Source organism: Glycine soja, chromosome 20 (genome assembly GCF_004193775.1).
Source record: "Glycine soja cultivar W05 chromosome 20, ASM419377v2, whole genome shotgun sequence".
Taxonomy (NCBI): Eukaryota; Viridiplantae; Streptophyta; class Magnoliopsida; order Fabales; family Fabaceae; genus Glycine; species Glycine soja.
Window position 1 is genome coordinate 38,609,154 of NC_041021.1, and position 24,827 is coordinate 38,633,980.

Below are 24,827 nucleotides of genomic sequence, written 5' to 3' on the forward strand. Positions count from 1 at the left end.
TTTTTATAAACGCCTTCCCATCCCCTTCTCTTGTCTCCCATTTTTACAGCCCAAACCCCCTTTTTTCCTCTTTTTTTCACTTGATCTATCTCATTGGTGTTGTCTTCCTTTTTGTTTTTCTCTTCCCATCCTTTTTTTCCTCTTCGTCTAGGCGAGTTTGTCTTAATTGTCTATTTTGTTTTTTTTATTCTCATCTTTGCATTCCGTGATACATTAATACAGAATAAAAATTTATTTTCGTTCGTGTATCTAAAAAATTACATTTTTTTAATTAGTTAAAATTTATTGAAAATTACAATATTAAAAGAAAAAATAATTAAATATAATATGAGAATCAATCAATTTTAACTAATTAAAAAGAATGTGTTGATATATATATATATTAACTTGTTTATTTAACAATCTATTCATTTTAATTATTAAAAACTAAAAAAAATCTCCCCAACGAGCCTTAAACTTACAGTATTTAACCACCTCTATTATTTATCATTAAATTATAATGTGAAATGTTATTTTTTTTCTTTTTTATACTACATGTATCCTTTCATGCAAGCAATTTTGTCTAAGTATGACAAGATTAGTTAAACTGAAATAAATAGTGTCAATTGATCAAGATGTTTGATGTATATGGTGAAATATTATTTGATAATATTTTATCAATTTCGTGTTAAAATTTACTTAATCTCACAAAATTGTATTTATTTAGCAATATTTTAATTTTAATTGCAACAATTGACAATATTTGAAACTCAATCAAAATACACTGATAATATTAATTTTTTATATATTTATTATATTGTTATCCTTCATGGTATTATATTTTTTGGATTACGATAATATCGATGTGAAATATTTATGAATAATATTTTTTAGTATATATATATATATATTCTGAGATAATATAATTAATTATTTTTAATAGAATTTTTCCTTCTAAAGTATCACTTTTTCTAAGATTCAAATTTAATATCTTACTTTTTAAATTACATTTTTTTTTTTATAAAATTCCAACTCAAAATCTTATTTAATGAATAAGTCTAATATTTGTTGAACTAATTATTTATTAGTATTATTATCTTGTTTAATGAATATGTAGCTAGTTTTTTTTGCTATTGAATATGTAGCAAGACATCTTGTTTTTTTCTTTGGTCGATATGTACGAAGTTAGCAAGATTTAAATAAAATGTCAAGTGGGCCTGTTGATCCATATCAGGGCGAGAAGAAGAGAGTGAGTGAAGAAGCATTATTTCCACTTGACTTGGGTGTCTCCGCCTTTCTCTTCTCAAATCAAATCAATGAGCATGGCTTCTCTCCCCAATTCCCCCGCTCTTTCATTCTCCTCATCTCTCTCCACCACCGCCAATCTCCTCCCATGTCGCCGCTTCACCGCATTCCCCCGCCGCCGCGCCTCTTCATTCTCCGTGCAAGCTAAGATCCGCGAAATCTTCATGCCCGCACTCAGCTCCACCATGACCGAGGGCAAAATCGTCTCCTGGATCAAATCCGAGGGCGACATGCTCTCCAAGGGCGACAGCGTTGTCGTCGTCGAATCCGACAAGGCCGACATGGACGTCGAGACCTTCTACGATGGCATCCTCGCTGCCATCGTCGTCGCCGACGGCGAAACTGCCCCCGTCGGAGCCCCCATCGGTTTGCTCGCCGATTCTCCCGAAGAAGTCGCCGAAGCCAAAGCCAAAGCCGCCAAATCCGTTCCCTCTGGCTCTCCCGCCCCCGCCTCTCCCTCCGACCCTTCTCCGGCGACTCCTCCGCCACCTCCTCCGCCGGCCAAGTCTGTTTCCGAAGGTCCGGCGAAGATCGTGGCCACGCCTCAGGCTAAGAAGCTCGCAAAGCAGCACAAGGTCGACATTTCAACGGTCGCCGGGACCGGTCCGTTCGGTAGGATTACTCCGGCGGACGTGGAGGCCGCCGCCGGAATCTCGCCGTCAAAGAGAAATGTGGCTCCGGCGGCGAGTCCTGCTCCGGCGACTCCAGCTCCTCCATCGAAAGCTGCTTCTGGTTCTGCTGCACCGGCTCCGATTCCGGGTTCTAGTGTTGTTCCCTTCACTACTATGCAATCTGCGGTGGCGAAGAACATGATGGAGAGTCTATCTGTGCCTACGTTCAGGGTGGGGTACCCTGTGACTACTGATGCGTTGGATGCCCTGTATGAGAAGGTATGAATGTGATTATGACTATGAGGCATTGTTTTGTTTGTGATGACTATAACATGAGGCTCTATTTGATGATGTGTTCTTTCTGTTTGTTTATTAGGTGAAACCAAAGGGTGTGACAATGACGGCTATTTTGGCTAAGGCTGCTGCAATGGCACTTGTTCAGCACCCGGTTGTCAATGCCACCTGCAAAGACGGCAAGAATTTCGTGTATAACGGTAACATCAATGTTGCTGTTGCTGTGGCAATTAATGGTGGTTTGATCACCCCTGTTCTTCAGGATGCGGATAAGGTCAGTGGCTTGACTATCCTGAAGCAATATTATGGTGATTCATGTCTAATTTTCTGTGCCATACTCCAACTATTTGATCTATCTTTATCTGAGTCCAATGGTATCTTGCGAGCAATCCATGTAGCTGACCTCTCCTGATTGTTGTTTTTGTCTAATTTGTTATTTGATTGGGTACTTGTTTCTTGTTGTGACAGTTGGACTTGTATCTATTGTCCCAAAAATGGAAGGAGCTAGTGGAAAAAGCTCGTGCAAAGCAGTTGCAACCTCATGAGTATAATTCAGGTGTCTTTATGAATTGTGATTGTTGTTTGTTATTAGCAAAAAAAATTTCGTTGAACTTGGGTGTTTTAATTTTGACCCAAATTTAATTGTGCCTGCTACAGGAACTTTCACGCTTTCCAATTTGGGTATGTTTGGAGTTGACAGGTTTGATGCCATACTTCCACCAGGCCAGGTTAGTGATGATTTCTGGGACTTTGAAGTCTTGATTTGAGAGATGTTGTGGCTCATTGTGTGGCAATTTGAACGTTTTATCTGGGGGTTCAACTTTGCCCTTTATTTCCAGGGTGCTATCATGGCTGTTGGCGCATCAAAGCCTACTGTTCTGGCTGATAAAGATGGATTCTTCAGCGTGAAGAATAAAATGCTGGTGAGTTACTTGTCATTGCTTATAACTACTTTTATTTGTTTGTGCACATATGCTTTAGAACAATGGACAGAATTCAGGTGAATACAGACTCTTTTTTGTGGAAATAGATCCTTTTAGCAAAGCACCAGAGTCATCATATGTAGCAATTAGGCATAAACCTTAGATTGCATTTGCATGGTGTTATACTGCATAACGATATTTTTCTGAAAGTTTAATTTGTCAGGGCATAGCCTAAACTTTGAGCATCTGCATGGGGCTGTGCTACATGATTATATTTTTCTGAAGAGTTAGTGCAATGGGTATAAGATTTGATTTTAGAGTGTGGTGTTATGCTTCAAGAATATATTTTTCTTAAGAATTAATTCAATGGTTTGTCTCAAATCTTGACCATAATGTTATTTATTTATCATTTTTAAAATTATTTGCTGGATTACTGTCATGATCGAGAAAAACCTCTAATGAGTCCATCCTCTGAAGTCTCCATTTCTTGAAATTTTGGTTGCTGCAACTTTTACCCTGTAAAATGGATTTTTTTGTCCTTTCAAAGACTTCATTCTTATCTGGCTTGGAATGTGTAGTTCTCTCCTGAAGAAAGTATCATCTAGATTCTAGACTTTCCACTCTTGGTCTTGTATTCTAAATCAAGGTAGATGTGGCAAGAATTTTTTAGATAGTTCAATTGATTCCTAGTGGCTAAGGTGCATCTTGAACTACTATATAGCCAGTTTATAGTTTATTTGCCATCTTCCTCTGTTAGAAAAGAAAGTAGACAGAGAGAAAAAGAACTCAAATAGAAACTTGAAATCTAGAACTCAAATAGAGAACGTTTGTGGCTAAGGTGCAACTTGAACTACTATAATAACAAAATCTAGATTTTATTTTTGTTATTAGTATTTATCATTGTTTCTCAGTCAATCGATATTGTTACAGAGAGATCCTTTATATATAGCAGAAGGTAAAGGTCTGAATCAGAAATAGTTAGAGACAGAAAGCACTAGGTGCAGACTCAGCACTACTTCCCTGTCTGGTAGAGATGAGAGAAATAGGATGGATGGAAATAAAAAGGATAAGTGGAAATAGGTGGGAAATAAAGTACAAATTAAAGGTGTTTGGTTGAAGAGAAAGAAATAGAGAAAATATGAGAGAGGTAGATAGATGAGTGCAAATAGGTGAGAAATAATGCAAAGGATCCCACTAATTTTAAAATTACTTCTCCTCTAAATCTTCTCCACCAAACAATCCAAATAATTTCCATTATCCTTTTCCCCAATTTCTTCTCCACCAAACAGATGCTGCACCTACTTGTATGATTGCCAACTGTCAACAGTTGGTTAACAGATAGAGAAGATAGGCTAGCTACAATACAACACCAGCTACTAAACTAAATACTGTGTATTGTTCTCTTAATAGCTCCTCCCTCAAACTCGGTCTCTAGGAAAATTCATGATTGCCCAGAACTCAGTTTGGTACATAGATCACAAAATCTGGTGAGAGTCTTGTTAAGTAGGTCTGCCAGCTTCCTGAGAGGTAAATGCCCCTGGCGAACCATGCCAACGGGAATGGACAAAACAGAATGTCAGCGATGGCGTTAAGGTGGAAGAGAGCATAGGAAAGATGGATGATATTGTCATTTAATTAAAATATAAAACAAACAATATTTTCTTTTTTGGAGAATAAAACAGATAATTAATGAATATATATACATTACTAGCTGTGCGGTGTGAGGGAGGAAAGGTGCAGTGTAGTTGTGCTTGAAGTGTTCATGAAGAAACGATTATGGGGACGTTTAGTAGTGGAAAAGTTTTTAATTTTCTGGTGATTTTAATTTGGGAATCTTGGTTTCCATATTTGGTATCTATTTTAAAAAAGAGAAGTGATACACGTATAACAATTTGTAGAATAATTTATACAACATAATCTTTTATCCACCCTTTCATTTATTACATTTTAAATTCAAATTTATATTTCTTTTCTCTCTTTCTCTCTCTCTCTTAGATGTATATTTGGTTGTACAACTATAATTTCTCTTTAAAAAATAAAATTCCCAGGAAATAAATTTCCCGAGAATGTTTTTTAGCTAGGTTTCCCAAAAATTGTTGCATGGGAGAGATGAGAATCTAATTTTTTCAGAGTTAAAAAACATTTTTACTATGGTAAAAATATCATGCTATTCTTATTAGATTATTTAATGTGATAAATAATTAAAATAACTAGTATAAATATCACATTATTTTTATTCTCTATAAACTTGTATAAATATTTCCAAGAATATTTATGATTAACCAAATAGATTTTATTCATCCCTAAGTATTATGATTTCAAAGATTCATGGCTCTTGGAAATCATGATTTTTGGACATAATTTTTTTTTTTTAATACCAAACACCTCTTGTGTTTTTAGGTGTGGTTTGGTTGTGAGGAGAGAAAAGAAGAGAATGGAAAAGAGTAAATAGAAGAGAAATATATAAGATATAATGAGAAGAGATTTTGTTGAGGTGAAATAGAAGAGAAATTTTTAAATTAAAGTTAGCTAGTACTTAGTAAATAAGAAAAGTAAAAAAAAAAACAAATTGATCTTAGATAAAGATATTATTATTATTATTATTGTTTATGTTTTTTATTAATATTATTTGTTATTATTATTATTATAAAAAAATATAAAACATTCAAAAAAAAAAAAATCACGTCTGTCTGCAGCAACTTGCAAGTAGCAACCAAGAGCAACGCACCCAAAAAAACAGTAATTTTCGCTCAAATCTGCTCATTTTGGAGATGAAATGAACAGTGGCAGTATTTCTCTGCTTTCCATCTAGGTGCAACCAAACCACGCACACATCCCAACATCCGCTCATTTCTTTGCTCTTCCATCCTTCCCCTCTCAATTTAACCACAACCAAACCATCCCTTAATCTGGAGAAGACTGTGTTTATTTTATTATTTAAAAATAAGAAAAAGAATAATACAATATATAAATATTATTTCTAGATTATTAACCGTAAGATAATATGGAAGTCATGTTAGATGTGATTGATTGAAGCAGAGTGAATTTGAAAGACTACTGTTGCAGCTTCAGAATTTGAAAGACAAAGACAGCTGAATTTAAAAATATGAATATCCGTGTAGAGGACATGCCTATAAATCTATAACCACTAGAACTGGCAATATAGGCTTTGGCCCATGGATGATGGGACAATCCTACCCAGGCCCTATTTTTTACCCTGTTTTGAAATAGCCCATTTGAAACAGCATCCAATTGCACAAGGCTCTTACCTAGTGGGTCAAACAATGTATTAATAGAAGTTAAATATCAAATCCTTCAAGGAAATTGTCATCTTGTCCCTGCACATCATTTGAAAAGGTTTATGTTTTCTTTATTTTCTCTGCCTTACTTTTCATCCTATCACTGGATGAATACAGCAAATAATTTTCATAAAATTTTGTTGAATTTTTATCCTACTCCTACCTGGGAAGGATGGGAAAGTTGTTGTGAGTCTATCAAAACGTGAGTTTGTTAACGAGTTTTATCCTACTCCTACCTGTTTTTTTTTTGTCCAAGATTTACAAGTGTTTCTAAGTATTCGACATTTGTGTTATTTTCACCATTGAGAATATGGAAGAAACAATGTTTTACTTTCTACCCTTTTACCTCTAAAAAATGCATGGTTGCACTATCATATTTAGTGTCTTTGTTTTGAAGTTGGATAGAATTGATTTTGAACCATTTAAATGTAATTAGAATTTGTGCAGTGAGAGGAATATGTATTCTAGAATTAGAACAAACCGATCCTAAATTTTTTGTAAATTTACGACATCCCAATGATCACATGCATCACTTTGTTGAAAAAAGGATATAGAACATTTGTCTAGTCTTCAACTTGCATATGATCATATGATGGAGAGATGGATATGATCATAGGACTCTTGATTAATGTATGTCATTGACTTCTCTTAGGAAGCACAAAAGGACAAATATGCGTTTCAGATATAACTTTGTCTGTTATAGTTAGGAGTTAGGACCATATATGGAATCAGAATTGTTTTTAAAAGATCTCTAATCGAATTAATTGGGTCTAAACCCTAAACTTCCTTTTTCAGGTGAATGTAACAGCTGATCATCGAATTATTTATGGGGCTGACTTGGCCGCTTTCCTCCAGACATTCTCGAAAATCATTGAAAACCCAGAAAGCCTGACATTGTAGTCATTCTGTACTTCCAACATAAAATTATCTCCACCACTGGATCACGACTCCATAATGTTTGTTTAGAAGCTATTTGACTCAATGCCGAACATTTTGTGATTTTTTTCCCTCAACTTTCATTGTTTTATCTTTTAGGAGCTATCCTGAGGACCAATGATAGATTTTTTGACAGGGAGAAACAGCTTTAAAATTGTTTACAGTGAGGGATGTTCTAAACGGCAATTATTTTGAGAATCTACATGTAAGCAATAAGCGGTTTTAACTTTTAAATGTTGGATTTTTCAGTAAAAAATTACTTTTTACTCCTTGATTTGGTATTGGGTTCTCAGCTCTTTTTTTTCCCTCATCAGGCCATGCACTAGAAGATAAATAAAAATGAAAGATGTTGTGTAACATTGAATTTCGCACATTAATTTTTGTTTCATGACTTGACTAACTCAATTATAATTTATTGTTTTATTACCATAAATTCTGGTTTTGGAGCTTAGTGTAAATAGAGAAATGATGTGTAAGAAGGTTAAGTACTGGCAATAATTTACATTACACACTCACCAAAAGTCATAAATGATAAGTCGTCAAGGTTAAGGTTTTGTTTGGAAAGAAAATAAGAAAAATCAAAATCAAATTATATACTCAACTTACGGAGTAAGTTTGATTCGTTTTACTTTTAGCTTCTTCATTTTATTTGTTTATGAAAAAATTATACCAGTACGACCTAAAGTCCAAGGCACAATTCCGGAAACCGTGGTAGGGCATCATGTTCCAGTATGAACTGAATGCCTTGTGTCAACCTTTTGTTATTTGCATTTTGGGAAATCTTTTTGTTTCAAACCATAGATGAGCAAAAAGCATTTTTAAATACAATAATATATATCAATTCAACCCGCCAATAAAACCAACATATTCTGTAATTTGATATTAGGTAATATACTAATAATGTATAGAATGTCTTGCATCCGCCTTTCATTACTAGTACTCAGAAAATCAAATATCACGATTTCTGTCATTCAAAACAAATTATGTACATGTATATACAGGAATACAAAATTATAAACCAATGGAACTGAAAATTTTACATGCATTTCGTTAGAAATTTAGTACAAACCTATTCGGTTGTTTTGTGCATCTCCCTAACATAATTACATCTTATATATAGTACAAAAATCGAAGCATGAGTATTAAGGTTGCTGATATACAATGGAGCCACAGTACTGCCTTCTAACAAACAGAAAAGACATTCAACTTCTTAGATTTTCTCGTTTTCCTTTTTATAAATTCACCAGTCCAACGTAATATTTCGAGCAAGGTACAGTTTATCAATGTATTCTATGATTGGAAGCGAGGCAGCAATGTACCTTCTCATCTTCTTGTCAGCTGATTGCTCTGCAAAAACATTAAGATAATGTTGTAAGATGGACTGATGCAAGAAAATCATATCTAAATAATAAGATCGGCCAATTTACTAAAGGTTAAAATCTTTCGTTAAAAAAATTGAAAAGATGAGAATATCTAGATCGGGCAATTTATTTATACATTAATTTGTTTAATAAGATCGGACAATTTTCTTTGATCACACCGAAATTGATGTAAATACATGTCTGGCAAAATTGAAAAGAATTAAATAAAGATACAAAGAAAAAGGTAAGTTGTTTTATATATAATTTGTCTTTATTGGTCTATTAGTTGATAAACCTATTTAGAAATAGAACATACTTATTTGAAAACTTTAATATAACAAATCAAGTCAAACTTTAAAAAAGACTAGATAAGGTCCAAAAAAAAGTCTAAAACAAGTAACAAAACAAATTTGGGTCTTAAATTTAATACGTCAGAACTATTTAAGCAAAATCTTGTTTGACCCAGCCTATTTTCATCCTTAATATCTATATAAACACATCATTTGTTTGATTCTACAAACTTTAATAAGCCCTCCACCGAGCAAAATTAAACAATGTAAGTTACCTGTTTCATTGAGCTTCATCAAAAGTTGATCTCTCGTTGGAAGTGTATACATCCCAGCATATACAGCTGTTCTTACTGCCCATGTGTGATATGGGGCACAAACCTGTCCGTAAGCTGTTGAAGCCACTTCTTTTAGAGAACTATCACTGAAAATGTCAAAAAATAACAAATCAGATGTCATCACTACCCATAAGGCACTTAAATTAATCAGATGTGATAAGAAAGTAAACGATAGAATTATGGAACAGAGGTCCAACGCAGCTGAAACTTAACAGACAGGAAAATAGTTCTCTTTTGCTATTTATATCACATGGAAAATTGCATCATATCTGATTTGTTATAAACAAAAAAGGTTTCTTACTCAGTTGACAAAAGTTGTTCGAATATAGCTCTGACAAGATCAAGACCCTGCCGAACTCTACGCAGATTACGTGAAAAACTTCCGGATGTTTTCACTGTGTCACTGGCGACATCAAGGTTAAGAATATCCGGTAGAGTGGAACATGTCTTTGATGCTTCCAATAGTCCATGTAGCTGACCATATCAACATCATATATTCATACCATTAGAACAGGGTTAGAAATTCAAAATAGAGAGCCCAGAAAACATAGTGAAATTTTTGGGAAGTAAAGCAATGCCCTGAATACTAGACAGGAATTGGGTGAAGGAAAAGTAGCTCTGAGTAAACTAAAGATCAATAAAACAACCAGCATGATGAAGTGTCATAAAACCGTGCATAGAAGCTTTAAGGATAATATATCTAAAGCCTTGTATATTGGGTGGCATTAACTTCAGTATCAAAGTATACACAACCACTCATTATTCAACATGAAACCTACTTACGCCAAATTTAAATACATATACGAGTTAACTAATTCAATTAGTAACAACTGAGTAGAAGATGGAGTCAAGTTTAGTAATACCACAACATCTGACTTACTCGTGTACATTAACACGTTTGGTAGCAAACTTAATCTGAGGCTCACTATTCAATCGCTTATACAGAATCCAATTTCAACAAGATGTCACAAATTTCAAATTGGAAAGAATTAAAAAAAAATCAAAGATAAATATGATTTTGATTGCAAGGAGCAACTGGAGGAATTATAGATTTTAAAGAAAATGGAAATAACTGTGTAATCATAATTGTTTATTGCCCGTCCGTACGAGCCCTCCAATTTCAAACTTCTTGTTTAAATTTTCCACTTGCACCACCAAAACAAAAATTTACTTGTACATAACAAATTGAGATCTGGAAATTCAATTCCTCTAAAGTGAGGAATTCATTTTAAAATATAAAATGAAAAGATTTTTCTTTTAGTTTCCTATAAGTATATTCCTTTCAAGTAAATCTTGTTTAATGCATAATCAGCTACTAAACATTTCAATCCCACGTTGTGAACAACTAACTCTTTTCCAGCAAATCCAATCCCCATTGATAAAGAAAAAGTTATAGTTACGGATTAAGAAAAACAAGGACAAAATGCAATGATATTCCGCGTGGTTTCAAATTCTTCGAAACTCACAAGATATCATGAGAATCAAGAAGTGCTAGCGTAAATTTTTGAAAAAGAAAAAAAAATGATTAAAATTTAAAGAACAACACAATTTGAAGAAAATAAATTAGAAGTTAGAATGATAGAAACTGAGATAATCAGAATTCTGCGGTAAAAGAAAGAAAAAACCTTGGCGACGTATCCCAATTCAGCGAATTTGAAAGCGAGACCGAGAGAACGGAAGAGAACGGAGACGAGAGACGCAGCCTGGCAGAAAGTGTCCAAGCGAATCTCGTTGGCGTTGTTCCTCTTGGAAAGTTCCTCAAACGTCTCTGCTATGGCCGAAAGAGGTTGCTGTATAACCACGCGCTCATCCATCTCGGGCATCCTTCACCACAATCTTCTTCTTTCGTGCGATTCCTTTAAAATCAAATTTTCAGAATATTATTGGCAAAAACGCGTGTGGAGGCAGTTATAGAATAGGCTTTTGTATTGCGTGGGAACGTTCCCTAAAAATGCGCTGTGCCTAAGGTTCCAAATTCTATAACGTTTCAACCTTCCCGCCTTTTACATTACGTCCTTGTCACGCTATTAACTTTCCAATTGGGCCCATAGCCCAGCCCATTAACCATGTTTATATTCTGGGAAATTCTATTTCCATCTCTTTACATATTTTTAGATTCTGGAAATTATTTTAAACAAAAAGGATTTCAAAGAGAAAGATAAAAAGAAAGTACAAAAAGAATTAAACTTTAAAATTAATTTAATTACACTTAAACTGTAACAGTTTTTTATGGTCACTTAATGGTAGATTATAATGTAGGATTGTTGAATTGTGTATGTTTAATTTAAAAATCATATAAAATACGTGATCATTTCTCAAACAAAATTTTATTTCCTACGAAAAACAGGACCTGCGCCTTTTCCTCGTTTGAAGCTGGAATACTGATCTTACTTCATACGTTAGGAGCATCACTAAATTTGTGGGTGCAGATTAAGATTATCACATGCTATCTTACAGTGCATATTTTAATATCTATTTATCATTTGAAAATTACAGCGAATACAGCGTTCTGTAGTTATGATGCTCATGTCTTATTTTCGGAATCCATACGTCATATTGGACATTCAATTACCAATAGAAACCAACTTAATTAGTTAATCAAGTTACATAAGTTATTGTAAACTCTAGTAAATTCAATTAATTTTAGTCAAAGTGAATATGACTAAGTAGCAAAAGCAAAAGATTGACAACACACGTGGAAAAAGACTTGAGTTCCATTTCTACAATATCATGTTTTCATAAATGATTTTTAAAACTATAAATGAGCTACTGCTACCAAAAACTGTTTTTAAAAACTAGTCTTGTCAAAACAAGTTTAATGCGCTTCTATTTTTAAAAACAGAAAACTATTTTACATAGAACTGACAGCAAAAAGTCAATATATTTCCAAAAGGAAGAACTGAACCCTGAACATTAAACCAGTAATGCAAGGCAAACAACTATGTATATGAATACTAAGAAACCCTCGACGGGCTGGAAATGATAAATACAAGGGCAATAATATGGAGGAGACTAAAACATCCCTTATCCACTTGAGATTTGACATTATCAAGCATTACCTCATTAAACATAGAGTGTAACAAAGACCCATCGAGAGAAAAAGATGACAAGAAATAATTTGGCAAATTCAAAAGTAGATCTATTGTTCCTCGAACTCATGCATGTGATCTAAAAGGTAGTTGGCAGCCAATTCCTCATTTTTGTTACAAGCGAAGTACACCTCCAATACGATTGCACGATCAAAACCCATTGCTTCAAGCTGGGGTTAAAAACAAAACATTGCAACACAAAGAAATTATTATAAATTACAGAGGAGCTAGTTAACAAGTTAACCCCTGGTGTTCCTCCGAAACAGTAAGGGTCTATCCAAAAATACTCACTAAAGAAGTCATAAACTCATTTTTAAAACAATAAGCATGATGTTTCTGAGGAATTGGGAGCAGGGCCAAATTTGATCTAATTAAGCTTAATGCCTGCTTTAGAAATGTGTAATGCTAATACTACAACTATCATTATTCTTGACAGACTGGTCAATATGTGTAAATTATGTATCACATCCTACCACAGAACCATGATACATATAGTGGCAAAGCACTAGGTAGATGTATCATTTAATGCTTGAGCAAGAAAACATCTAAATGAAACCGGTGTTTTCATAGTCCAAAAATACTTACAAGAAAAAATCTATCATTTAATGCTATATATTAGCCAAGAAGTCAAACTTACACGTTCAATTGCTTGGCGCTCCTCAGGGGTGACAGTTACTGCTTGTGGCATTCCAGAAGCCATCTGCCCCAATATATTCCTGAGGCACATTAACAGTAAAAATAAGCCAGTGGACATAGGCTGATAGGTGTAAAAAGGATAACAAGAAATCCCCCTCCCACCTCCCCCCCCACACACATGCACAAAATATTAGCAAAGAACAGAAAAAGATGATCCCTTACCCTTCGCCACCTTCAGCAGGTTCATTTATCAAGCGAAGGAAGTCAGCTTGATGGTCTCGAATCAATCTCATAAGATGGGGATTTTGCTTGCCAAGCTCTTGTAGCATTGGCTGCAGTAGCAGGAACAAAAATCAGGGAACCCTGAAGAAGATAATATAGGATACCATGATAAACTAAGGCAAAGAAGAAAACCTGCAATATTTGTGGATTAGCCTGCACCATAGCTCGCAAGGCTTGGAACTGAAATGCAAATGAACAAAATTGAAAAGTCTATTTAAAACGCATCTATGATGTTAGAAATTCGGTGTAAATGCAGAGAAAGATAATGATTACTTGTTGACTGTTGCGTAAAAAGTCCAATGAACCAGCACCAGCAGCACCAGAACCCACATTAGGGAGACCCTGTTACACACAAAGTTAAGTGTATCACCCAAAAAAAAGGTTTCATTCTCTCTTCAATAATAAACAATGTAATAGCTACCTGGGGAAAAAGGTCTAAAGGATTAGCGTTAGGTCCAGCTGAGGTAACTGCAGCAGGTTGTGCTGTTTGTGGAGCATCAGCAGGAGGATTTGTAGGTTGAGCACTTACAGGCGCCCGGGCTACAAGTGGAGCTTCAGCTTGCTCAGGGATACCCTAATATTTATGAAAGATATTTAAGTTGAGAAAAATAAAGAATCAAAATATCACATAAGACAAAAAACCAACTATCCAAACATAAACCTCCACCCAAATAACTATGACGCCAAACTGATTTGAAAAAAAAAAAACTGAAATATATTGCAGATAAAAATCATTAAGCAAGGAATTTAACTTCTAAAATCCACATACTGTATACAAATATTCAACAGCTCTCTCAGGGTTGTTGTAGGCAGCTCGAAGAGCACGGACAACAGTATCCCTGTCCCAGCTCCCTCCACCCATATCAAGAATTTGCTGAATTGTTCCCTCCAAGTTGCTTCCAGCAACCAGATTGGACGCAGCCTGCCCATAGATATCAGACCCTTCCCTGGTTCAAAAAAGTCTCTTTTAACAACAAAATTTAAAAGGAAAAATCAACCAAGTTGGAGTGTTTTTCCATCTTTCAGGATACACAATTAACAGGTATTTTAAACTCCACTTACCAAAAATCGCAGGAAACAAAATACTTACACAGCAGTTCCTGAAGATATAGGAGCAGGAGCTGGGGCTGGAGCTGGAGAAGGTGAAGATACAGGTGCAGTAACAGATGCAGGCCTGTCAAATTGAAAGAAAGCTTTAGATACCATACAATACATTTCAAAATGGACGGAACTGAAATTTAACAAAACAAATCAAGAAAATCCTGTGATGAATATGTCACTCACAGTGCCCCAGTTGCAGCAGGAGCAGGAGCTTGAGGCGCTACTGACACTGGAGGGGTTGAAGCGGGAACTGTACTTGTCTGTGGAGCCTGCAATGAATACATAATTGTTAGATAACTTTACATAACCCTTAAGATGGATTAAGCTTTTGTCTTACCATATCCCAAAAAAGGGAAAAGCCAAAATGATAGTAACATTAAAAATATTCATAACATGGCAAACTGTTCTCACCTTGGTTGATAATGCAGTTGAAGTAGTAGATCCTTCACCAGATGTGCTCTTACTCTAACATATTTTAAGCACGTAATTCTAATTAAGTGCAGAATAAATGAATATAATTGCAAAACAGTAGTTCATAAAATTTAAACAACATAATATATGAAACAAAATAATGGAATATATTTTGATAACTTAAAAAGCCAATGTGTAGTAGTTTTTAAAAAAGAGAAGAAAATTTTACCTTTGATAGCATAATTACAATGAAAGTATTTTCGGCTACTTTATTCTCCTCCAAGGTAGTAGCATCCCTAAGAACTTTCCCTTGATGAATTAGCATTTGCTGTGCAGCAGGATAGACATCTGCACCCTGAACAGTTTCTATATTTTTTTTCACTTCAGAAACCTGAAAAGAATAGCCACAATGACAACAAATGTAACAGACTGATTATTGAAGTTCAGGAAAACCAGAGGATGACAGAAACAAATCACGAAATCCACATGATTAAAGGATGAAGCATTGACACATTTGTTGAAATAAAAACTCCGAATTTGGGTCATATAAAGCACTTAGACATGCAACCTTCAAAAAGACAAAAAGTACAGATTTCGTTGTCAAGACAGTGCCAATTCTGATAAACCAGTGATAACATGGTTATTGATCCAACTGTAGCAGTACATAAACTCAGATAAACTAAATTGTTGAAATTCCCATGAATACGAATAGCAATCAGAATTTAGAACTAGTATCTAGCCCAGATTTCTTCTTATAGCACAAACTGGTTTGATATTCCTATGAAGTAATGCTCCAAACAGTGTAATGTGGAACTTATTCACTATCATATGCCAAGAATCCCAAACCTCCGAAAACAGAATTCCCACTAATAATTATAATCCAGAGGAGCAGCAGCAAACACTTTGCCATTAGTTCCCACAAGCAATGAATCGGAAGATTAAATTTAATTAAAAGAAAAAACTATCTAGCCAGAGAATGTTCAGACGAGAATAATATAGTTCATTCATTCGCTCCACACCAAATCAGTCATCAATTTGAAAATCCAAATTTAAAATTTAATCCAAATTGTAATCAAAATTCAATAACAATTCGAACAAGCGAAACACCAAACAAACCCTAATTAACACTCAAATTCAGGGCTCTTGGAAGGAGGAGAAACTTCCGAGACAATCCAATTCGCTACATGAAGAAAATAAGAAAATAAGAAAATTTGGAACGAAAGCCAATCGGAAGAAGTTTCGAGGGACAAACCGTGTCTTGCGGCGTCACTTCGATTTCGAAGTGAGTGCCTTTGAGAGTCTTAACGAAAACCTTCATATTCGTCACCGCTATAGCAATTCGGCGCCACGAGTAGCGTCGGAATTCACGCCGGCAGGGTCAAGTTCCACCGATCCGAAGAAGACCCTAACGACGACGTAGCGAAGAAAGGAACGAAAGAAAGAGTGAGGCGAAGTGTGAAATAAAAGGAGATATACCCGAAATATGCTAATTTTATGTTGCCAGTAGTTGAGTGATGAGTCTCACGCGCGTTTGGGAGCGTGATGGGACGCGCGGCTTCGATGGGATTTTTATGGCCACGTGGACGGTGGAGATGAAGGGACGTTAACGTGGGTAGGAATTGAAGTGGAGAGTTAGCTAGATTTGTGTGTCTGACATGGCGGCCGGTGTTTATCTATCCTGCTCTTCAAAGTTGAAATCTTTTTATCAATTTTTTGGATCATGTGTTTGTTTATTTTTCAGATAATAGATAAAGATTATCACTATTTCTATTTTTTAAGATAAAAAGTTTTTAATCCTTAGATAAAAGAAAATGGTGGACCTAAACAATGACTAGTACTCACAAATAAGGGACCTGACTTCTCTATTATCTTTTTTCTAATTATTTCTGTGTTGTATCTTAAAAATTATATAATTTTAAAATTGAATTACAAAATTAAATATTAACACAACTATATGAACAACATAATATGAATCAGAAAAGAACAGTAAATAAGTGAATTTCACAAATAAGGGGTTAAAATATTAATAGGGTAAATTATTTGTTAATGACGAAAAAATATTATTGGTAGTTTGGTCGCTTAAATCGGTAGAAACAATTACTTCAAAATACATTAAGACCTACCACCACTTCTAAACAAAAATAGGAATGTTGATGAACCAATCAAATCAAATGAAAATAGAAGATATCGATGAAAAGAAATATTTTTTATTGGATTGGATTCAATTTTGCATTTATTTTTCAAATTGATTCAATCAAAACCAAACTTCCACATGTGTATATATTTATATTCATAATTTGATAATATTATTCATTTTTATTAAATTTTAATTTCTTATGTATTTGTAAAATTATTAAATAACTTATGTCTGTTTATAAAAATATATATTTAATTAAAGATCCTTTTTATGCTAATTATTTGAGTTAAGATACTTAAATATATTTATATAATAATGAAATATAAAAAAAATATTTGATATTTAAAATTATTTTTTTATCATTTCTTTTATATCTTATCATTTATTTATTATTTTCTCAGAAAAATAAAAATATAATTAAAACCAAAAATCAATCTCATCTTAACCACTTTAAATTTGACTGAATCAGATTAAAATTTAAAACAAAATCAATTCAAAAATAAATTAAATTAAAAAAAAACAAAGTGATTGAATTGAATGAATTTTTCGTTCAAGACAATCCAATTCATAAATACTACTACACCAAAGTAACCATTATCATTTTGATATAAAAATTGTTTTCAACATCATTTTAAAGATATTTTTCATCGGCATATGACTATTGATGTTAAAATTGAGATTTTATCTAAGATGAGAAAAGGGATGAAAGATAATAACTTGGATTGTGAGATTCTACCTTTCTCCTTAAAATACTTTATGTATTATATATTTACATAAACAACGTGGACAAATAAAATAATATCTAAATTTAATATTAAATAAATGTTAATAAAAGAAACACTATCACAATAAATGATAAGTTTATAACATATAGTTAATAGAATTAGAATTTGTAATTATATGATATGTTTTATTTAGTTTATTATTATTATTATTTAATTTTTTATATTACATGTTGTGCTTATTTTTAAAATAAATAAAAAGAAAAGAAACACTTGACTAAAAATAGAGGTCTGAATTTATTTATTTTTTAAATAAAAGGTACAAAAAGTCTTAAAAGAATGTTGGGACATTGGCCCAATTCTCTCAGCCATTATTTTATGAAAACCCTAATTTCTGCAAACATGAAGAACAGAGGCGCGCTGCTTGCCAATGGGGTTTTCAACCTCGTTAAAGATCGACGATCTTGCGTTTTTTGACGAAAAAATCACGATTATACTCTGTTCTGGCATCCTTCCAATGTTAGACTCTTGAAACGTAAAAACGAGTTGAATCGCAATTTTAACATCATTGCATGTGACTCAAATCCTAATAATGATAAGAATGTCTTTAGTTTTTCTTCTTTATTTCTTACTACTATTTGGCGTTGGATGAAATTTCAAATTCAAATGTTGATATGTTGGATGCTATTGACCTATTTTCTTTTCTTTTTTCAAGAGGAGGTGGTAGCATCAACTTTTACAATTTCCAAGCTTAGATTTTTTTCTTCCAAAAATTCTATATTGTATTCCTTCTACCAAAATACTCTTTAAGACCAATGTTAATTAGTGTTATTACGGGCATTGATTAAAGAAAGAAAAAAAGAAAATGTTTTATTAGGAAACGAACAAATGCGTTCTCACATAATTTTCGATATAAATTATCTTTTTTTAATTCTTTAACCTGTTCCTAAAGCCATTGTTAACAAGACTTGTGCTTGAAAACTTATAAAAGACAAAACACCTTCAACCAAAGTTATTGTAAATACTGATGATATTGATTAGAGTACCAACTCATTCCTATTGATAGAACAGAAGTTTAGAAATGGAATAAAATTTTGGGAGTTAAGAATTTGTAATCCTTATAATGTTCTTGAAATGCTTTTGGGCTTTGACTAGGCCAACAAAATAAAACCAATTATCCGAAACCAGCAAAACAAGACAATCATTTAATGCATCCCATTTTTTGTTTTGTGTACCCTAAAAGTTCCCAATATTCCCCATTTTCACCTTTCTTGTTCATCCTCTCTCGAGGAAATGTCCATGACCAACTCTCCCCAAACCTCCATAACCATTGCACCCCAACTCCAACCAACACCATTGTCACAACCATTGAATGCCACCTACACACTACACCAAACCCACCATCGTGTCACCACCCAATCACCCACCACCACCACATGCATCACTATGACCCCATGAACCTCCACATCACACCGAACCACCATTACGTCGCACCACTCCCATATAATTACGGATCCAGTAGTGTGTATTACAAATGTATTAGAAATTGAGTAATTCACAAAACATTAGTTTGTATTATTGAATGAGCAATCCGTAATACAAGCAAACGAGATTATACATCTAAAATTGTACCTCAAAATCAGAAGGGACAAAATTTTCCCAATTTTGAGTTAGAAAATCTTATTTCAAGTGTGATGATTTTTTTTAATCATTAAGGTAACAAAAAAAATGTTATTAACTATAATGGAAATATATTTTCATTTTGAATTTTGTACACCACCCCCGTATTATAACGGAAATACATTTTGATTGTATATTTTGTACAACAAAAACAATCATGCTTTCATGAGAACGGTATTTTGGAAATAATGAAAAAAGCTACACGTACACATGGGTAGTTCAAATAGCATTATTGGAGTGCTAATAGTAGCTCCCTAAATATAAACTAATATGGGCTATACTTGGCCCGTATCATACAGGCAAAACTTGGGTCGCAATTAGTTACTGTAGTCCTTCATAATTTTTTTCCTGCTCAATAATTTCATTCTCAACTTCTGTGTTGAGATGTTCAACACATATAAGTATGACCGAAATATAACTTGAATTTGTCTAAAATACATTAGGACTAATTTTCTTAAATTCACTCTCATCAAAAGTATTTTTTGAGTTGGATTTGGTGGTTGGACGAGATGGACCATGAACACTCCTAAGTTTCAACAACTCTAACATGGATGCATATGCAAATATACAATAAGTCATAGTGAGAAGCACATGATGGGTGCAACAATGGCGAAGGCTCAAATTCTCCTTCAAATTCAGGAATTAGAATCACCGTTATAAAAGAATTAACAATGTGTTTGGATAGGGTAATTTAATTAGGTAATGTATTTTTTTACGAGGAATTAAATTCCTTTCTATTTAAAATCAACTATTTGGATATTTTACTAAAAGGAATTTAAAATTTTAGGATTTTAAGAAGGAGTTTTAGTTAGCTAAAAAAAATAGAATTTCAAATTTTATCTCAAGAGAGAAAATTTGGAAATTCTCACTCTTGATGGAGATAGACCTTCATGCTCTTGATGTGGAGCCTTGCTCTTGACGAGGATCCCTCACTCGCTTGCTCGCTCTTGCACGTGGAGCCTTACTCTCAGACTCAATCCCTCGCTCTTGAACTTCTCTCTCTGGTTTGTCTTGCTCTATTGTTTGCTTAGGTTCTTTGATTGAGATTTGGTTCAAGGGTTACATGGTTTTGATGTTGTTCTTATATGATAATTGTTTTCTGTGATTCTCATCTTAACCTTAATTGCATTTTACTCCATTCAATTCCAATCTAGGGTTCATATATTTTCTGCAATACTCATTCTCACATGCCTAGTCCTTGGTTCTCGAACTTCTCTCTCCCTGGTTTGTCTTACACTGTCATTTGCTAGGATTTTTTCTTTATTGAGACTTGGTTCTAGGGATTCATGATTTTGATGTTGTTCTACTGTGATTACTATTTCATAAAATTGTTTTGTTTTACTCTCGTCTTAATCACATCTTAGTCCATTGAATTTCAATCTTATGATTCATATATTTTCCTTTACTATGTATTGTTAATCCTCAAGTGCTTTACACATTAATAATTTTTTGAAATAATATTCCAAGTATTATATAAATATTATTGTATTATGTTTTGGGAGTCAAATATGAATCCTACAATTGAAAAACAAGTGGATATTAATCCTTCATTTACAGAGTTTATTTCATTCTAAATAGCTATTTAAATTTTGAGTTTCTAGTAGATTTAATATTATTTACTAATAGGTGCATAACTGGAAATTTGCAACAAGCAATTTGCACCTTTGTTGATTTTGCTGAACCAAAGATCTTTATTATATAAAGTATGTTTCTACACATGTACAATACTTTATAGGTTAATGATAGTCCTTGGATATATTTCTTATTATCATCATGACTTTAAGTGTTCTATAAGATTTATCTAATTGTTATGCCTTTCATCGTGTCTACCATCATGTGTTTGCTGTTTTATGTATTAATGCCGAGAATTGGTAGCAAGTACATTTTTTTTCAAATGTATAGTAACTTATTTTGAGTCCTGATTCACTGTTATGTAATGTTGTTATCCTAAAGATTAGGTTGAGTTAATTTTGAAATCCTTTAACTAGTAGTTAGGGAGAACATACAACAACATTATACTTTCCTAGCATAGAAGTAATATCTGATTAATAATACCTTTGATTACTTTGTTTCCCTTACTTCTTGTACCCTTTATTTTATGAGGTAGCTAACAAATACCAATCACTATATTTGAAAATGTAGAAGGGAAAGAGGGTGGGGTGGGGAATTAGATTCTACAAAACAAAAACTAAGCTTTTAGTTGAACCATAGTGTTCTTAACCAATAGGTATGTTAAAACCATCGTGGCTTTAAATGCATCTTCATCCTCCAGCAAGTCCATTTTCAGTTTTATATTTTTTGGGCTTGTGGTTTTCAACGTGAAACCTTTCAGTAAGAGTTGAAGTTCTATTTTTAATACATTTCGATATTCTAATTGTACTTTAGAAGATGAAAGCTCTACACCAGTTAGTAATTTAATGTAGTTTTGGTCCTATAATTTCTTTTCTTGAATATAAGCCCCTATATTTTTTTTTGGTTAATTATGTTTTTAGGTTTGAAAACTTTACACTAACTATTACTAATACAATAGTCTTTTATTGATGTGCAGGATAGATCGTGAGAATGTCTTTTGGCTTATGTAGGGATTTTTTTTTTAATTCAGCTTTTCAAACTATTTTAATGTCTTAGGTTATATTCAAAAATCAGTAATGTTCAAACTATTCTCATTATTATATTTTTAATGAAACTATGATGATAAAATGTAGAGGAGATACTTTATATATGCATTCTTTTGTTTTAGTTTTTCTTGTTGCGCTTTAGTTTTAAATTTATTTATAAAATATAATTGGAGAAAAAATAAAATAAAAAAATATAAGAAATTGAAATTATTTAATTCAAACAAAGAAATTTAAATTGTTTTATCCAAACAAGAAATTTGAAATTCAAAGAATTTAAATTGGTTTATCCAAACAAAAAAATTTAAAAAATTCAAAATGCATATTAATTTCCCTTCAATTTTAAAATACTCCTTCTAAATACTAAGGGTTCAAAATTGGCATTGGCGATTGCTAGATAACAAGACATATTAAAGGTATCGCGTGAAAGTAGAAGATATATTTTGCAATATTTAGAACTAGTGACTTGTGTAAAAAAAAAAAAAAAATGGACACCTTAAACTATTTTTTAAGAACTAAATGAAGGTAATTTAACTTAACGATAATGATATTTTCATGCGATGATTCCGAACAATCCAATATTATTTACTGTTTTTCTTTATTACATCATATTATTTATTTATTATATTTATTTTATTCTTTTGCAGTCTTCATGCACCGTCATTTTCCTGAACTGGATTACCCAAACTAATTTCATTTTCTTCTATTTTGGTATAGGGTCGAAGTCAAAGAGTTAGGTTTACCTGTCGTGCGTGCCTACCATTACTCTTTTCTCCATCCATATTCCCATAAGAAAGAATATATGGAAAAGAAAAGAAAACTAAATACCATGCACTCCCCCGCCCCAATTAGAATTTTTTTTTAAGTAAATAGTCAAATTTATCACTAAAAATGTGAGTATTGACATATTGATTATGAAAAAGTTAAATTTATTTCTTGAATATGAGAAAGTATAATAAATTAGTTCTATCATTAAATTTATGAAATTTATGAGATTATTTTATAATTAAATTAAAATATTTGAAGACCAATTTAATAATAAGTTATATTTTTAGGACCAATTTAATATTAATTTATAAAATTTAATAATTAATTTATCACACTTTTTGCATATTAAAAAACTAAAATTGTATTTTACATTTTTTAATAATCAATTTATCATCGCATTATACTTTTAACACGAATTTCACTATTGTTTTTTTTTAAAAAAAATATGTACTTTAGAAGAACAATAATACTATTGTTATTTATTTGTCATTTTGTACAACTCAACTCACTTTTGCAGTAAGTAGCCCTTGAATTGGATACGAGTTAAGGTGAGGTAAGGTGTGAGGCAACAGTAAAGCTAATAGAAGCTACAGTTGCATACTCACCAAAAATGGCCCAAATTGTACGATAGAACAAGAAGTGAGTAAAATCCGCAAGAATAAAGCAGAAATTGAACCAACACAACACAATCTAACCGTTAAAAGGAAGAAAAAAAAGAAAAAAGTTGTTTTAAAAGCTAAAGGGAGGTTAGAGGAGAAGATAGCATTCAAGGGTCGTTTTAGTCTAAGGAGCGAGATGGTGGGAAACAGAGAGAGAGTAATGGTGAGAATGGGAGAAGGTAGGTAGATACAAGAATAGTTAGTATAATTAAAAAAAAAACGCGAATAAAAAGATAAAAATAACTACAAAATTAAATTGTAATAAATTTTCTTTACAGTATATTATATATTTTTTGTTTTTTAAAATTAAATCACAGTTAGTGAAATTTCCAACTTAAAATACAATTAAGCATATTAGATGGTTTCAGAGATTTATTAGGATTTAGGAAACGTGAATAAAGATAAAAAAATAACTACAAAATGAAATTGTAATAAATTAATAAAAAAATAATACAATTTATTTACAGCCTGTTATATATATTTATTTTTATTTAATATTAAATTACAATTAGTGAAAATTCCAAGGTAAAATAAGAAATATAATTAAACATGAGATAGTTTGAGAGATTTATTTAGTGAAATATTGATATTGTGGTGTTAATAAACAGTTATTTGACAATTTAAGTCGTGGAAACAATATTAAGCACGTGAGATAGTTTGACAGATTTATTTAGTTAAACATTTACGGTAAAATTCTCTTGTTTTATGATTTTAGTTTAAAAGCTTTGTTTTAACATTATCTGTTCTTTAATTTTTTTTACACTAAATATTAATTTTTATTAACACGTCCTCTTCAAAAAAAAAAATGTCAAATACTCAAAATATAGTATATCTCACAATTTGTCATTACATTAAATTGATCGAATTAATATTATAATAAATACTTAAATTTAATGTCTTAGATAAAATTTCATAGATTAATTTTATTTTTTAATTTAAAGATTAACGTTTATACACTTTTTCTCCCTTGGTTAGATAAAGTTATTGTCCATTAATTTTAATAACAATTTAGTGTGTTTGGATTAATAATAAGTTAAACTTATCATAATTTTTTTAAGGCAATAAACAGTTCAAGCTCAAGGTAGTATTTTAAAAAGCTTAACACCCACTATAAATCAGAAATTTCTTGTTTAACTTTCCGTTCAAATTGTTACCGCACAAATTTAAAGATAAATCTGACGATTCAAAGTAAAATAAATATAAAAAATATATATGTTTCGCCTCATCAACATATAACCAAACATGCTCAAATAATTATGATTTATGTATATATTTTGTATTATCTTCGATTTTTATCAATAAAAAAAACTCAAAATTACGCGTGTGAATACAAAAATGTCAGAGCAACTTAACTACTGCTTCTTAAAATCATAAAGAATTGATCACAAAAATAA

The 24,827-nt window shown here is 32.4% G+C and overlaps 3 protein-coding genes across 3 annotated transcripts; 1 reads left to right on the forward strand and 2 right to left on the reverse strand.

Moving 5' to 3' along the window:
- Positions 1 to 1,190: 1,190 nt before the first annotated feature.
- Positions 1,191 to 7,621, forward strand: LOC114403272 (dihydrolipoyllysine-residue acetyltransferase component 4 of pyruvate dehydrogenase complex, chloroplastic-like). The gene is made up of 6 exons (XM_028366115.1): positions 1,191 to 2,174; positions 2,272 to 2,463; positions 2,658 to 2,745; positions 2,847 to 2,917; positions 3,029 to 3,112; positions 7,207 to 7,621. Exons 1-6 carry the CDS (start codon positions 1,296 to 1,298, stop codon positions 7,309 to 7,311), a joined length of 1,419 nt encoding a protein of 472 aa, XP_028221916.1. The 5' UTR covers positions 1,191 to 1,295; the 3' UTR covers positions 7,312 to 7,621.
- Positions 7,622 to 8,284: 663 nt separating this feature from the next.
- LOC114403274 (ACD11 homolog protein-like) lies at positions 8,285 to 11,450 on the reverse strand. The gene is made up of 4 exons (XM_028366117.1): positions 10,959 to 11,450; positions 9,635 to 9,807; positions 9,274 to 9,419; positions 8,285 to 8,694 (listed from the first exon to the last, which is right to left on the reverse strand). The coding sequence occupies exons 1-4, from the start codon at positions 11,154 to 11,156 to the stop codon at positions 8,588 to 8,590; spliced, it is 624 nt and encodes a 207-aa protein (XP_028221918.1). The 5' UTR covers positions 11,157 to 11,450; the 3' UTR covers positions 8,285 to 8,587.
- Positions 11,451 to 12,195: 745 nt separating this feature from the next.
- Positions 12,196 to 16,316, reverse strand: LOC114403273 (ubiquitin receptor RAD23c-like). The gene is made up of 12 exons (XM_028366116.1): positions 16,105 to 16,316; positions 15,082 to 15,243; positions 14,853 to 14,906; positions 14,625 to 14,710; positions 14,431 to 14,514; positions 14,110 to 14,287; positions 13,762 to 13,914; positions 13,614 to 13,682; positions 13,473 to 13,520; positions 13,281 to 13,390; positions 13,060 to 13,138; positions 12,196 to 12,592 (listed from the first exon to the last, which is right to left on the reverse strand). Exons 1-12 carry the CDS (start codon positions 16,168 to 16,170, stop codon positions 12,473 to 12,475), a joined length of 1,209 nt encoding a protein of 402 aa, XP_028221917.1. The 5' UTR covers positions 16,171 to 16,316; the 3' UTR covers positions 12,196 to 12,472.
- Between the last annotated feature and the right edge of the window lie 8,511 nt (positions 16,317 to 24,827).

Excerpts from the sequence above, each read along its gene's own strand:
- LOC114403272 (XM_028366115.1), top strand. The coding sequence starts at position 1,296 with ATGAGCATGGCTTCTCTCCCCAATTCCCCCGCTCTTTCATTCTCCTCA. Across the intron at positions 2,464-2,657 it reads TTCTTCAGGATGCGGATAAG|TTGGACTTGTATCTATTGTC; the intron begins GTCAGTGGCTTG and ends TTGTTGTGACAG. Across the intron at positions 3,113-7,206 it reads GCGTGAAGAATAAAATGCTG|GTGAATGTAACAGCTGATCA; the intron begins GTGAGTTACTTG and ends TTCCTTTTTCAG.
- LOC114403274 (XM_028366117.1), bottom strand. The coding sequence starts at position 11,156 with ATGCCCGAGATGGATGAGCGCGTGGTTATACAGCAACCTCTTTCGGCC. Across the intron at positions 9,808-10,958 it reads AATTGGGATACGTCGCCAAG|CTACATGGACTATTGGAAGC; the intron begins GTTTTTTCTTTC and ends TGATATGGTCAG. Across the intron at positions 9,420-9,634 it reads GAACAACTTTTGTCAACTGA|TGATAGTTCTCTAAAAGAAG; the intron begins GTAAGAAACCTT and ends TGACATTTTCAG.
- LOC114403273 (XM_028366116.1), bottom strand. The coding sequence starts at position 16,170 with ATGAAGGTTTTCGTTAAGACTCTCAAAGGCACTCACTTCGAAATCGAA. Across the intron at positions 14,907-15,081 it reads TTGTAATTATGCTATCAAAG|AGTAAGAGCACATCTGGTGA; the intron begins GTAAAATTTTCT and ends AAAATATGTTAG. Across the intron at positions 14,515-14,624 it reads CCTGCTGCAACTGGGGCACT|GCCTGCATCTGTTACTGCAC; the intron begins GTGAGTGACATA and ends TCAATTTGACAG.